This window comes from Poecilia formosa, unplaced genomic scaffold, assembly GCF_000485575.1.
Source record: "Poecilia formosa unplaced genomic scaffold, Poecilia_formosa-5.1.2 Scaffold91, whole genome shotgun sequence".
NCBI lineage: Eukaryota > Metazoa > Chordata > Actinopteri > Cyprinodontiformes > Poeciliidae > Poecilia > Poecilia formosa.
This window is the reverse complement of record NW_006800030.1, coordinates 655870-672166: the sequence shown is the minus strand read 5'-3', so window position 1 is coordinate 672166 and position 16297 is coordinate 655870. Positions and strand designations below refer to the sequence as shown.

At 38.1% G+C, this 16297-nt stretch overlaps 1 protein-coding gene across 1 annotated transcript; it reads left to right on the top strand.

Moving 5' to 3' along the window:
- The first annotated feature begins 1811 nt into the window (after positions 1-1811).
- Positions 1812-8217, top strand: LOC103141916 (tumor necrosis factor ligand superfamily member 15-like). The gene is made up of 4 exons (XM_007557738.2): positions 1812-2491; positions 4609-4639; positions 4735-4797; positions 5942-8217. Exons 1-4 carry the CDS (start codon positions 2003-2005, stop codon positions 6394-6396), a joined length of 1038 nt encoding a protein of 345 aa, XP_007557800.1. The 5' UTR covers positions 1812-2002; the 3' UTR covers positions 6397-8217.
- The last annotated feature ends 8080 nt before the right edge of the window (positions 8218-16297 follow it).

Genomic DNA, 16297 nt, shown 5'->3' with positions numbered 1-16297 from the left:
TTCTGTTTTCAAAGTGGACAGATGTTTTAGACCAAGGGTGTCCAAAGTCAGTCGTCGAGGGCCGACTTTGGACACCCCTGTTTCAGACGGTTAAAACAATCACTGTTAAACAAAGTGATTCTTGCCTTTCAGTTTCTTTTACATTTACTAGACAATGCTGGAGTTTATAACAGCATTTCCTGCAACATCACAAAGCGTTAAAACATTAGAAAGGATGAACAATAAACTTCAGATGGGTCCTGTATTGTGAGCATTTTATTTTTTTAGATATATTTATGTGTTTTCAGGATAAACGACACGGTCGCTGGTTTGTGGTTTTGTTACCTCACATTTGTTTTGAGCAGATGTAAAGCACAACCGCAAGTTTAGAAAGCAAACCTGGTGAATTTGAAGAATTTGGTCAGGTTATTGTTTTACATAGTTTGGGAAAGGAAATCTGTTGGTTTAAGAATAAATGTGTGTTAGTTTTTATCCTTTGGATGTTGATATTTTACTTTCAGAGACTTGGACATTTTGCTTTTCTTAAAACAAAATTCCCACATTTATTATTATTCCTTATTCCCACATTTTCCACATCGTCGTACCAGAAGGTTTTCAGAGGAGTATTTTGTTGCTGAGCCTAACTCTCTGCAGCACTTAAACATAACCAGGTACTCAACTAACAGGCTGACGTTTAATTTACACGTCTTATATCTGTTATTTGTTTAAACATAGTATACTTGAAAATTTCATGAAAATACTTCATGAAACAACACAGTCTGATCCATTCTATTGGTTTGATATGTTTAATAGCAAACAGTTTGAAATCATTAAAATGGGCTTTTTTACAAGGAGAAACACATCTCAGATTTGAATAATCCAATTTTACTTGTCATTTGTTTCATTTTGAATTGAACACACTGTTTATTTTCTTTTTCAGGTATTTGTAAGAATGCTATTTTGAATGGGAGTTGTATGGTGTATGCAGTGACATCACAAAATGTGTCCAGAGGATGTCTTGGCGGATGAACAGTGAACGTACCCATGGCGACCAGAAGAAGAAAGTATCAGAAGCGGTTATTAATGGAAGATAGAGCGAACTACTTGGTGTTGTCTATGAAACACAACCAGCTTGCATCTAGTACAAATGTGTCTGTGGGCTAAGCAAAGGAAAACACATGCTAATACCAGAAGGGTAACAATGTTCTTTTTATTTAACTTTTGGCAAAAAAAAAAAAAAAAAAAAAAAAAAAAAAACCCTTCCGACTCATTGCTGAGGGCCACAAATCAACAGACATCCACTGTGCTAAAAACTATAAGTGGAGAGTTACTATGAAAAAATATTTTGTAAATCTATGTGTGTGGGTCAGAAACCAACTCAATAAGACATTGTATGAGCAGACAGGAACAGACTTCTGGGTCACCATGCTCTTATGACAACCAGACATCTTTGTTCATGGTTTTGGGAAATATGATACATGTACACTAATATAGCAGCAGGCACCTGAACATTAAAAACATTTATACAAATGTGTTGTTAAATGCTTTGTGAGAATGGTTCTCTTCAAATATTTCACAGAGATTGTTTTTATTTTCATATAAAGGTTGACTGTACAACCCAAGTCAAGACCAGGAGAGAAAATGGCATCTACAAGTCAGCCAAACTTATAGCTCTCAAAACAAACAAGCTTTGAAATGACTGCAGCTGGGAATCATCTGAAAGATTAAGTGAGGAGTGCCTGCAACATTTAGCTAAAATGAGGCCTTACAAAAGACGCAAAGAAGAGAACCATTGATGTCTGTAACTATAAAACGGCTAATTCCGCCTTTACCCCACAAACATGAATAATTGGATCAGAATAGATGTCCACTATGTTAAATGAGAGAGTAGTTAATTTTCTTTATATTAATTAAACGGTCTTTTTAGAAGCTAACCAATGTGAATCTGCAGGGATAGGCAGCTCTAAATGTGTCTTCAGTAACAGGACAGTTGGAGTGCCTTTACAGGGACTTTGCTCTGTTTATGGGGATGTTCTTACCACGCGCATATATTTTCATTCCAACCAGACAGATTGTTTTTACATACTCCGGGAACATGAAAGCCCTCAGAAACAGGAAGTTCTGGTGTGATTTTCTACTCTTGGTGAAACTCATTTTTAATCGAGACTCTTTTCAATGGAGCGCGGCTTTCAACGTGGGCGAAAGAGCAGATAAATGGAGGTTGTGGCAGACAGTCGGGACTTGGTCCGCGAATAGGAGGGCACAAGACATGGAGGAGGAGAACAGCTACCGGTGTGACTATGAGGGAGGAGCGGAGGCAGAGGCAGAGGCAGAGGCAGAGGCAGGCCTTCGGTGCAAGAAGAGCCGCCACATTCAGCTCCAGAGGGAAAGGCACCGACGACGGATGGCCCAGTTTGTGGCAGCGGCGCTCCTTCTGCTGCTTTGCGGAGTTCTGGCGGTGTTCCTTACGTTCAGACTAGAGAGGCCGTGTGGCTGTGCTACTGACAGTCAGGTAATTGTTCATATTTAATATATTATCAGCAGCTGCTGTGTACGCGTTTGACAGTACAGCAGGGTGCAAACTTAAGTTTTTCAAAGTGCGCAACTGGTGAACAAGCTCTGTCAGCAGGGAGGTCAAGGTGTGTTCCCTCGTGCAGGATGAATATGGTTTCAGTATGTATTAAATTTAGGTCGCTTTTTGCTGACAGCACTCTGAGACAAGAACTTCACCTAGCATAAACTTTCTCTACATGCACGTGCCGGTTGTAGATGTGGGTTGTTATGACCTGGTGGACTGAGCCCCACGGAGCCGGTTCAGCCCAGAGAAAAGGCAATTCAGCCTAGAGGGGAAGTCCCGAGTTTCCTCACTCTCTCTTCATTGTCGGTCTCTATGGTGTATGTTTAATCCATTTTTTTCCTTTGTTGTAACTGTAATACTTGCAGTAGACCTTACAGCACACACTGAAATGGTGCCACATTTATTTGGTTTATGCATTTTGTGGCTAGGGCAGTTCTGTTGATAACGTGGGCTCTGCCCATTAAGAATCCTCTCTGCCAATGCCTGACAGCATCTGGTGAAGGCAGTGTGATGATGTGGGGCAGTAAGTGCCTTTCTGGATAAACAAGGTTTGCCATCATTTGAAACAATCTCAGTGCAGATGTGGAGATGTGATCCTGTAACCTGTTTCAATAAGATAAATGAGTGGAGACCAAGTTGGTCAATACACATGTTCCAGGGTGACCAAACAAAACTATATTTGCTGATTTATTACTAATCCCTGTTGAGGAATAACATGGCATCCGTCAGTAATGTGTGAAAAAGCTGATAATCAGCAGGATGACAAGGTGCCAGTCTGCTGCAGTTGTACGCTTCTCTGACATTCTGCTAAGGTTCCTGTTTGCTAAGTGAATAAATTCAGTAAGCCGACATGTGTTGTATCCTTAAACTTCAGTCATCCAATCATACAAATGTTTCCCAGTCATGAGCAGAATATGCTATTTAACATTGGTAGAGTGGGTTTGGCAAGCTGTTCACATCACAACTAACAAACCCTTAAAACATGGGATCATTTAAAGGTAGACTAATATAACATATTGTTTTTGGGAGACATAAATTCTCATTCAAGCAGTAGGTAGTTATGCCCCGATCAGGTTTTTACTGGCCTTTGCTGATTTCTGGTTTTCTTTGAGGTCTGACCTGTTAGTCTGGATTTTAACCAAACCCTGTTTTCTCTCCAAGTACTACAAAGCAAACAGATTCATTTGTGTAAACTTTACTTTATGTTACAAGTTAAATGTAATAAACGTTGGCTCCAAAATAAGGAGCTAGTACAACTTACTTGATTTATTTATTTTTTTTTTTTCTATTTTTGGTGAATCGAACAGGAAGTTCCATGTTTACATGTGTATCCCCATTAAGGCACCAAAGTGTAATCCACTGGCTGATTCCTGAGCAAAATAAAAAAAATGGAGCAGATTAGACATAAAGTTAGACAAGCAAAGCCTAAATATTTTGGACATGTGCATAGCAGGGATTGTGAAAATATTAGACACAGGATTTTGTTTATAAAACTGTCAGTGGAGGAGAAATGGAGGGAAACCACAGAAAAGGTTCATGGAAGATAGTGCAGGTGGTTCTGCTTTGCTAAAATAATTTCCTGCTGCTAAAAGCATGACGGAATTCTGAAAAAATCTTTCCTCCTTCGTATGTTCAGTCCAGGAAAACTAGACTCCATTCTTGTCACAGTTTTTTAACACATTAAAAGCAGCCAGGCTTTCTACAGGAGCCAAGTATTCCTCCCAGAGTTTTCTTATTCAAACCGTATTTGCCTTATATAAAGTGCTGGGTTGAAATAATAAAGGTTTGCTACACTTATTGTAATATAAAGGTCGTTTTGCTGCAGGGCACAACTTCAACAACATTCTTGTATACTATTGCTATCTCAGACTCTGCATGTTTTAGAGGTCATGCTGCAGCTGTACTTTAGCACCATAAACCAGCTGCAGTGTGGTTGGTCAGGCTTTAAATAGAACCGCCTGTTACACAGCCACAGGATCTTTTTAGCGCCAATTTAGAAATTGATTCTGTTTTCCTGTTTTAACAAAGTCTGTGTTTGTTTTTTCTTGCAGACCAAGTCCCAGTCTGACAGCCAGTCATCAGGTAAATGTGTTGTTTGGTGAAAGGTTGATGCTGAAGTCTGTTTTTGTTTCACACATCATTTGTTACAGGCAATATATTCTGTATCTTTGTCTTAGGTGTTCCTGAAAAGCTGCAACAACCTCAAAGTGCACAGAGGCTTCCGATCGCTATGTTGACAGGTAATGATGTTTTACAGGCTTAAACGGGAGGGAAGGAGGATTTTTCTGGGTTTCCGTTTGTAAGCAGACCCAGCAACCCTGACACTGACTCTTCAGGTTTTCTCTTATTTATTGGCCTCTCCCCATTTCTGTGTGCCTGATAAGGAACTATTTTAGTATTCATAATAAAGTGTCTTAACACAGCCTAGCCCAGACATGACTGTCTTACAGAATAACACTGAAATGTTGAGGTAATGTACTCTGGAGATTATCTAGGTCATGTCGTGCCTTCTGACATACACACATAGGTGTTTTGGAAATGTCTCCAGAAATTAACTTCTTATTTTGGGAAAGTCCCTTTCGACCATTTTTAAATCATGTACTATTAGATTGCAGCTGGGCGATAGGCCACGTTCCTCCCTCCCCAGGAATCTGCTGAGTTAGTTTCTTTTCAGCCAGATACTACACAGTCAACAGTTAAGACTATCCCTTCATGTTTCACTCTCACTCTTCCAGTGATTTGGAACAAAAGAATAAGACAGTAAGATAATAAAGGCATGAAATTATGATATACATATTCTAGTAAAAGTGTTTCCCCCCTCGTCTTCCCCGATGTCTCAGCCACTTTAAGGGTTTGATATGCTGAGGTGAGTCGATCTTTATCAGATCATCCGACAGTAGCCAATTAGAAGCCCTCCTCCTGTTTCTGATTAGTTGTTTTTGCATTTCTTCAGACAGCAATAATAGCTTAGGGAGGGGGTGGAGGAGATCTGTCTTTTCATAGATTATCTGTCTCATGATATACTGTCATGACATGGTGACAGTTTTAACAAATATGTAAAAAACATAAACTTTACTGCAGCTTTAAGCAAACAGCAGTGGTGCCTGCCACTATTTTTTCTGATACCATGACAGCCACTGAGCTGGATGACCACACTAGATATGCTTCAGCATCATGTGTATAAACCTAATAGTGTGATGGATGCATAACCAGTACAAACCAGATAATATTGAGTTTGATCTTATTGAACCTTTTGCTCTTGGTTGCCAGAGGAGTTCTGTTCTTTCCTTTGACTCTTCCTTAATTTTGCATGAAATATTAGATGTTTTACCTGCAAAAAGAAAGCTCTCCAATCCTATTTTGTGTTTCTGTCCACACTTTCAGTTCCATACGGAAACATCACGAATGGAAAATATCTTCTTTGGGAACACGAAGAGGGACGGGCGTACATTGATGGAGGTTTCAGATACTACAACGGGAGTCTGGTGGTGCCCAGAAAGGGCTTCTACAGAGTCTTCCTGCAGACCCTGTATGAGATTGACACCAGTCACTTTGTTGGTAAACATTTCCTGGTGCTCTCTAGCTTTGTGACAGTCTACCAACAAAGTTACAATGAGGACCGACCGCTTTTGACAGCAGAGGATACAGTGTTTTGCAATGATTACAAGAAGGATAATGTAGATTATGTAAAAAAATCTCTGTTCACATCTGGCACATTTAAGCTGGATACTAATGACAAACTACATGTAACTTCTTCTCACCCAGACTTTATGCCTAAAAATGAGTACCAGTCATTCTTTGGAGCTCAGCTTGTGTTCGATGATTGGTCAGATAGTTAGTGGCTCCTGAGTCCATCGACACAGTTGCTTCAATAAAGATTGATCACACCAGTGCAGGTTTATGCTTTAATAATCCACCTCTGTAGTACTGAGTAGAACCTTCTCAGGAACAGGTTAGCTTCTTTTCTACATTTTCTTTTCACTAACAGCTGCCTCAACACTGATGCAAATAAACTACACTAATCAGTAACAATTTATTTCAAGGGGTGTGCATGTTCATGTTATGAACATGAAGGAGTCTTCATGAGTGTTTATCACTGTTGTCATGAAGTGTTATTTGGTAAATAATGACACTTTTAATGCAAAATTGTACTAAAAATAGAATTCAAAATCCATTAAAAGTGTCATTATTTACCAAATGTCACTTCATGACCATAATCATTCATGAACACTCCTTCGTGTTTGTAACTGGTGTTTTATTATGTTTATGACAATATTATGTCAGTTTTATGCAGACCCCTTCAAATAAAGTGTTACCCACTAATCTAATATGTAAACTTTGCATATTGGTATATGATATATTGATATATTTTATATTTTGCATTTATTATATTACATATTATGCTGGGATAAAATATTTTTGTGTTTCTAGAAAGCTTTTAATTTATTCTAATTTAACATAAAGGGACATGTATTATAGGGCTTGCTTCAGGCTAGCATCAGGCTAGGAGTTATTTTATACTGTTTTTTTATTATTGTTTCCTATAAGTTGGAGTCTTGAGGTGATTCACTGGAAGCCACTTGTTATGAGGCAAGTAACCAAGTAAATAAGTGAGGGGGATTTTTGCCTTGTACATGTGGTGAATGTCTTATTAAGCATTCATTTTCCCAGGATTTATGACAAGCATGACTGTTTATTTTTAGTAGCAAATGTGTACAAATAAATTAATTGCATTAATTTAAATCTGATCTTTGCCATCGTCAGTTTTCTTATTGTTGTTATTTATTTTAAAATGCGGCCCTTTGCTGGAGACAGTAATTTGACCAGGTCAAATTGTATAGCTGTTACTGAAATGTCTAAGGTCAGGCAGTCTTTTAGAGCCAGTATAAAAGCTGGATAATACTTCATTTGGATGAAAAAACAGAAGAATTGAAGGGTCAGAGCTACTTGTGAAACAGTTTGTCTGCTGAAGCCACTTCTGTGATATTAGAAGTTGCTAAAGACAGACAACAAACAGGAAGAACTTAGCCAGATCTAGAATGAAGACAGAAATTTGTTCCACTTAAATCACAGTTTCTGCAGAGTAGCTCCATGCAGGTTTGGCTGGATTTAACTAATCCGGTCTTCACAATTGAACAAAACACACATAAAGAATACTAAGCACAAAAATTAGATTGTCAAGCACAAAACCTCCCACTTCCACTGATCTCTGTCCTGAATCTACCAAACTATATTAACACACTGTATTTACTCTCTCTTTAAAGTCCTGCTGTGTCAACATGGTTTTTCTAACTGATGATGGGGGGGAAAAAATGACATGTTAAAAATGTAAACAGATCTGATGGGTTCTGTGAAATGCTTTAGCCAGTGCTGTGTGTGCTGCGTGTTTGGACCTGAGGACAGATCCAAATTAGAAACTTGTTAAAATATTTATTTTGGCTTTTCACTTTGTTATTTTTTTCTATTAAAAGTGCTGCTTTATGATGTGCTGAAATGATTGTTTGAATCATGACTTGCAAGCTGTATTTCTGTATTCTCCAGCTAATGCTGTGATTTAACTCTTAAAATGCCATTGCCATCTGTGAACTCTATAGTTGGGAGTATGTATAGTGATGGTCAGGGGTTCTGCAATAAAGATGAATTCTAAAAAATGACACACACATCTGATGCAACATGGCATCATTTCTCAATTTGTCAGTGTGAGGACCCAGTGATCCCTCAAGGAAGCGTGTTGTTCTCAGGAAGAGAGCGTCAGCCTTAACGAAGGCAGCCACAAACACAAAGATCATGTGTAATTACAATAAACAGGAGCAACTGGCCAAAGAGTGCAGGAACCTGCAGTTGTCTTCATAAGTCTACATCTGGGCAGAATTTTTGAATATGATTTATACTGGCTATAAAAAGTATTCACCCCCTTGGATATTTTATTGTTTTTACAACTCAATCATGGTCGGTAAAATTAGGCCTTTTTAAAACAAAACTAAAAATACAGAAGAACTTAAATATCAAAACAGAGACTGTTTTTTGCAAAGATAATGACAAATAAAAATATGTAACATCAAATAAGTGATTGCATAAATATTCACCCCCCTTTAAAACTGTTGACCTACTTCAACAGAGGTCCAGCCAGGTGGTGCTAGTAGTGAAGATCATCTGAGTGCAGTGACTGTCTCCAGTGATTGGAGTACAAAGACAACTGGTTCTGGTTCTGGGAGGTCCATTCACTGGTTCATCAGTATCCTGGCTACCATTACAACAGAAAGTTATTGAATAAAAGTCAGTGGATGAACAGAAACCTCCCCTGGAGTTCATTTCAATGAATCGTCAAGACATGGAAGGAATCTGGTCCATGTGTAAACCTGCCTGGATCAGGCTGTCCTCACAACCTGAGACCCTCAACAAGGAGATTAGAGAGAGGAGACCAGGTCACCATGACAACGCTGAAAGTGCTACAGGCTTCAGCAGCTGAGATGAAGAGAGTAGGTAGACAACAGCTGTTGCCTGAGTTCTCCAAAAAAATCACATAGATGTTGTGTTTTGTCAAACTATTAAACATCATCAATCATTGCAGCAATATTTACGATAAAGATGCAAGTACAACCTCAAATAACTTTTAATAGCAATACATACCTATATCAGATTACAGTTCAAACTATACTAAATTACTGTAAAGCTGTACTCAAAGGAGACTGAAATCAGAAGCACAGCAGAACCTCCAATTCCCTGCCGTTGGTCTCAAAGTTCTGTTCTAAAAGCTCTCACAGCCTTCATTATCACAACCATTACTGTCAGGCATATCACTGTCCTCTTCAAAAGTTGTAGCAATAACAGCAGATGTACAGTGATAAATATGCACGTTAGAGGTCACCCACCGTTGAAAAGATAAATTTCTGCAGGATGCAAGTATATCATCCTATATATTTCATAAATATTCTGAAACACCCCCAGGTCTACCAGTGTGGCAGATTTTGCAAAAACACTAGTACTGTGATATTTTATTCCAGACTTTAAACTTTCATTTATTCTCTTGTCTATTTTCGTGAAGATGTTTGTAAGAGGCTTTGGCTGTCTTGTTGTAAATGACAACGTAAATCAGTAAAGGAAGTGGAAAAAAGTTCTCTGGTCGAATGAGACCAAACACTGCACATCACCATAAACACATAAACATCTCCCACTGTGAAGCATGGTGGTGGCAGGATCATGCTATGGGGTTGCTGCTTGGCAGCAGGTCTTGGAAGCCATGGGAAGCCAAATTACTGTCTCTAGCAAAGGGCTGTAATCCTGTAACACGACAACATGTCTGTCTCTCATGGTGAAGCCGTAACCTGTATTACCTGCACCGTATATCTCGATTTCACAAAGATGACAGCCTCAAGGGAAATAATGGCATTTTATCTTGGCACACTTCCTGTTCGTTTACCAGAAACTAATAAACCACTTCCTCCAATCAAAACATGCTCTTGTCATTGTTTTTGTCATCTTCTGCTCCACATTTCTTGGCTACACACCAACTTATGTTTGTTCAAAGCGTGGGGGATTTCCACACCTGTGTTTTTGACTTTCACTGCAATCAAAATGTATTTTGTCATCTTTAATATCTTTTCATCCATCCATACATCCATACATCTATTATCCTACATGCTAATCCCCGGTGGGGTCATGAGGGGTGCTGGTGCCATCCCAGAGGCCAATGGGCAAAATGCAGGGTCACCTTGGCCAGTCTGCCAGTCCATCACAGTTAAATATTTCTGATTTTTGTCAAGCTTGAAATTTTGTTGATCACTAAACACATTTTGATGTTTGATAAAACTGAGAAAACCCAAACAGCTGTTTTCATATTTTATTTATCTATAACGATTAATGAACCCAAAAACAGTCTCCATGGAAACACTGAAAACTACAGTTGACCAAAAGACACAACTCACATTTCTCACAAAAGAAAACAACAATAACAACAAATGAAAAACATCTTGATGATTTTTAAAGATTTTCTATTTTGTGGACAGCAGACCTCCACTCACACACGGCGGTGGCAGCACAGCCTGGGGCCACTTCGCTGCACCAGGACCTAAATGGTTTCCTGTAGTTTATGCAGACCAATACGCACCTGTGAGTGATTCAAAAAGAAACAAAATGGAGGTTTTAGAGAGGCTTAGTCAAAGTCTGGGCTTTCATCTGATTGAGATGCTCTGGCTTGGTCTTAAAGTGTCTGTAGGAATTTGTAAAGAATAGAGGAACACCATTTCTCCACTCCACTGTGATGTAGAAGATTCATTAGCAGTTCTGTTACTCTGAAGAGAACTGAACATTTGGAGCCACTGACTTTATGCAACATGGTTTAAAGGTGAGATTTCCTTACCTACTGTCTCTGTTTGTCTGTCTCTCTTTCTCTTTCACCCACACACATTCTTTTAGATCCACCAAAGTCTAATCTAAATATACCCTTCCTACTTGCACATTTAATTGTTGGGTCAGTTCAGAAGAATCTCTGCACATTCCTGATTGTGAGCCTCCTCCTGTTAAGGCTTATTCAAACATCTTGCAGCAGTAAAGAAATGCATAGTTTTCTTGTAAGTGCCTTGATTGAGTTTTTAATATAAACTAGGCATTTGTAACGATGAAACCATGACGACAGAGGGGACAATGACGCTTCTTTTGTTAGTGGTGTGAGTTTACAGTCTCTCATGGACAACAGTGAGTCAAACTGAATAGAATTTGAACACAGATTTTGACTTCAGTCTCTATTTGGGAAAACATTATGCAACACTTTCAGGAAAGCAGATTTCTGCATTCTTGCATCAACTCTGTCAAATCATGCAGGGACAGGCCTGCATGTTCAATTCAGAACAAAAACCATGCATGAAGGAACACCTTTATAGCTTTAAAAAAAAAATGGTCAAGAGGTTGTTTCTCCATCCAAGGTCATGATGGAAGGGTGTGGGGTGATGTGGGGGCTCATAAGCCCCCTGACAGCAGGAACAGACCCTTAGCTTTCTTCAGTGTATCGAAAAACATCAGATGCTAGAAAATCATAAAGGATTTTATTAAGAAATGTCAGTTTTAGCAATTTCCATAAAACATACAATTAAAACATATTTGCAAATTCTATAGGAAGTCTCATAACGTCACTGTTTTTCAGACCGACATACCAACTTGCGCATGCAGTCTGCACAGCTTCATCTTCTGGTTGTGAAGGCCATGATAAGCTCGGTTCAGTCAGGAACATGCTCCTGGTGCTGTCAGGATTTTGAAACACTGATGCTTCTGTCAGCTCAGAGATCTTCCATAAAATCTGTTCATTTATATAAGTAAGAAAAACTCTAAGGTCCTGTTTGAAACTGTTTACTGTCTGTCTTGTTTCCCCTGTGTGTGTGTCTGTGTAGGTGTGTGCGTGTGTGTGTGTGTGTGTTTTTTTAGGTTTTTGTTTTGTAATGAAAGTCAACAATGTCAGTTTATGCATTTATGCATTGGATGCATTTGTCCATTAATGTCATAACTTCTAACTCCCCTCCTTCTGTACAGGTCAGACCCAGTGTCCATCTGACATATTTCAATTTAACTCAACAAAATGAAACGATCTGCCCATTCTAACAACATTCTCCCTATCATGATGGTTAAAACGTGTCTCCTACTATTGGCCCTTCTATTATAGAAATATTTCACTTCAATATTTTTTGACCTTCGCTTCAATATTTGAGAAAGCTCCATTCCATAAAAACTGCTCTAATCTGTAGTGTTTTAATGTGGATATATTAGGCTTTGAAATATTTCCTTTTCTCATCTGAATAATTTTCTTATGGTCTATATAAAGTAGAACATTATTGTTTTGATCTGAATTCCTTGTTATTCTAGCTCCACAGACCAGTCGTCTACCCTGACCTGAGGCATTTTAGAGCAACTCGTACATTCTAAAGAAAAATCAAATGTAACCAGACACTTTGAAGAGGTTCTGATGTAAGAAAACCTGTGCATTAATACACGCTAGAACTGAAAATTTTGACTTGTCTACTTGCAAATGAATTTGGACTACAAACTCGCTGTGAGGGGGAAAAAAAAGTCAGATGCACAAAACTGTTCAGCTGGAAGTCGTGACATTGGTTAGCAGTTCCACAGCAAATGTGATGACTTCATAGCCAAGAAAATGTCCTAGCAAATAGAATAAAAGGAACAAATTGAAAAATATAACCCAAAAAACATATAAAGATATCTACACAGCACCAGGTGAGAATATATTGGAAGTTTTTGCACTCCTAAATACTCAAAGTACATAGAAAATGTATTTAAGGGTAAAAAATAGATTTGTCATAAAATCCAGGAGGTAAAGTCAGGATCTTTCTGGTAGAACATTTAATGATTTTGCAAAAAGAAGTGGATTCCCATAATGTTAGACATTATGTGACTAAGTATCACCATAACCAGCCCTTTTAACAGAATGTAATGCTACTTTCCATAATGAAAATCTATATTGACCAATAGACCCATTAGACAAAGGAGTAAAATAAAGTCTTTGGACTATCTTTTAATAAACAAACTTCCATCTAAACTCTTTTATGTTTTCCATTGATTGACATTGATATTTTTAACATTTATAAAATGTGAAAGTCTTGTATTTGATAGGAAGTGAATACTTAGATTCCTGTTATCACTATATCTGACATTTTCTTTAAGAATGCAGTTTCCAACTCTCCCTCTCAACATCCCACCTCGGTAACTATTTCCTGTTTTTTCAACATACGTAGATCATCTGATGCAAAGAGAGAGAGACAGGAATCAATTAAGTGTGACTCTGTTTCAGTTAGTAAGCAGAGGAAATGTTTGCACCACGTATGAAAATGATCCAGGAGCATTTATCAGCTGCAGTCATATCCGTCAGGTCCATATTAAATGTTTCCTGCTAATAATCCAGGATGTGAGGTCGTGGCCCACATAGATGCTGTAAAACCGCAGCCAGCTAACCCTTCCTGCCCTTCCCTTGTGCATTACAGACTGGTGAAATTCTTTAATCCATACTGCAGCTATCTGTAAACTGTCAACCCACTTACTGTAAACTGAACGAGATAACAGCTTGTCTTTAACATACTTAGATTAAACTACAGCATCATTTTTTCCTTGGCTCTGTTGCAGGATGTCATGCACACAGCTTTGTTAGCTATCACAGGCTGTCTGTTAGAACCTTCCACTCCTCAGTTGGACTAAGTTCATTTGTTCTGGTTTTGTTCAAGCATATTATAAACATTAAATAAACTTCTTCCATCACTGGTTTGTTTGATGTAAAAATGTGAAGCCAGGATGTCTCCTGCATAACTTAACTAAAGAACAAACATTTCTGTTTGGGGAGAAATAACTTAGATATCTTAGTCTACTGAACATTCTGAAAATTTGTTAAAGGGAATGAATAACCATTCCTTTTAAACTGCTGATACAGATCTTGTGCAATCTACAAACTATTTGTTTCCTCAATGTTGCACTTTTTCCCCATCTCTGGGTTTATTTCTGCAAGTATGTGACAAAGGCCTGTGGGATGAAATAATATTTATGAATGTTTTTTTCATTGTAACATTGATCTGTGGAGATTTAAAACAATGCAGTGAGGAATTTATTTGCTGGTAAGAAGCAACGCTTTTGTTGTATTTGTCAAAGTTTGCACTTTCAGTGACTGTCCTATTTTACATTATCTTTACAACGCTGTGAAAAGGTATTTAACTCCTTACAGATTTTTTTTTTTTGTCACTGTGATAGACTGACCAGTAAAGGAGAATCAGGCATAAAATAGATCAAAAATAAAAGAACTCTACCCAAAGAAATAGCAACACTAATTCAAACAAACTGACTCTCCAGAGGAAAACACACAAGAAACTCGAATAGTAGCTGAGACAGCAGTGACTGAGGAGGAAGGAGCTACCAGATTTGTGTCTCTTCTAAGAAAACAAAGACAATTTTCAAGCATATATTTTCATAGTCTCATCAGTCAAAATAATAAAAAGTGTTCAGTTTCTTTAATCTCCTTGAAAACACTCCTCTCTATTTCAGCCAAACATCCCAGAACCTCATTTTGAACTTCTGGTTTATTTTTGCATTTCTGGGACTTCAGGCAGAAGATCTAAGCTGTATTTAAGTTGACCTTGTTCTGTGAGGTTTCTGTCCTCAGCCTCTTCTTCTGTTTTACCTTCTAACTCCTCCACCACAACTTCACTCCTCTTCCTCCTCTTCTTTTCTCTGACTCTTGATCCAGTCTAAATCCTTGTCCTTCCATCGTCAGAAATGTGACATTGTGTTATTGTCCAACTGTAATGCACTATGTTGATGGGTCATGAGATGGACCTTTGATCTATTTCAGAAAACTGGTTGATCATTGGTTGATCTAATGCAGCACACATTTACCCACAGTGGACAAAGTCAAGATTCACCTGGAAGCAATTTATCAGTTCAGGACAGACTTAGAGAAAAGTTGGATGGAAATGTATAGAAATATGATTGACATATTATGAGAACAATGTTAAAGCTTAGACAATGAAATGATGCTTAAATGCTGTGGAGGTGGAGATAATTCACTTTTATAATACATTCTGATCAGTATGGCAAAAGTAATTGAAATTGTAGGTAAGAAGCAGAGAATTTGACAAAATCACCTTCATGATGTGCAAAAGCATTTGCAACTAGTTGACAGTAATAAGAATGAGCTTTTTTTTGATGTGCACCAGTGACACAATGATTTGAAGATTGAATAAGGAGTTTTGAGAATTTCAATTCTGTTCTGAGAAATGCAGGAAAAGTGATTGAGAAATAAACTGTAAAGGAAACGTGAAAAACAATTCCAGTCCAACAGGAGAACTACTGGCTGTGAGGCGGTGAGAGAACCACCAACAAGTCCATCTCTGCATGAGTGTAAAGTGGCCTAATCAAAGTCTGAACTTAAATCCAGTTGAGATGCTGTGGCACGGCAGTAAGCAGGTTGCTTAGCAGGGGCAAAGTGCTGTGCTCTTAAAAATAATAATGTTCTGAATTGCAAATTTGTCATTTCCTGTGTATATTATATAAAGTACCTGGAGCAGCTTTTTTGCTGGAATGTGATACAAAGATAAACTTGATTGATTGAACTTGATTGATACATGCAATAAGTAATAACAGGAAAAGAAACACTTTCCATCATCATATGAAAATGAGAGACCTGAAGAGTGAAGCTGACTGAAGAGATGCAGAGCAGTTTCCATGGGAACAGGTCAGCTGTGGTTTGCCTTTACGACATGCAGAAATCATCACACATGAAACCGGCACACACACACACACACACACACGAAAAATGGTAATATGAATTGTGAGTGAGAACTGAATATTGTCAAAAATGAAAGAACATGAACATGTCACTACACAGGAAACAACATTTTGTGAAAGAATAGAGAGGCAAAGACTTACCTGTTAATATTTTGCTTTTTTTCCCCACGTGACAGTGTTTCCCATAAGTCATGAGGAGTGAGGATAAGGAACCATAAAAAAATAAACAGTGTGGAGGCGGGGGGAAGAACACAGAGCACTCCAAATATTCAGAAATTATTGTTAGCTGACATCTGAATGCAGTTTGGAATGTAACAAGGAAGATAAGGTCATTCTGTACAGAGAGCTGAAAGAGGATAATTAATGCTAATGTTTCGATAGATAGATAGATAGATAGATAGATAGATAGATAGATAGATAGATAGATAGATAGATAGATAGATAGATAGATAGATAGATAGATAGATA

What these genes read in the sequence shown, in the direction of transcription:
- LOC103141916 (XM_007557738.2), top strand. Translation starts at nt 2,003, where the DNA reads ATGGGGATGTTCTTACCACGCGCATATATTTTCATTCCAACCAGACAG. An exon ending in GCTGTGCTACTGACAGTCAG is followed by an intron (nt 2,492 to 4,608) that starts GTAATTGTTCAT and finishes TTTTTCTTGCAG; the next exon opens with ACCAAGTCCCAGTCTGACAG. An exon ending in GTCTGACAGCCAGTCATCAG is followed by an intron (nt 4,640 to 4,734) that starts GTAAATGTGTTG and finishes TCTTTGTCTTAG; the next exon opens with GTGTTCCTGAAAAGCTGCAA.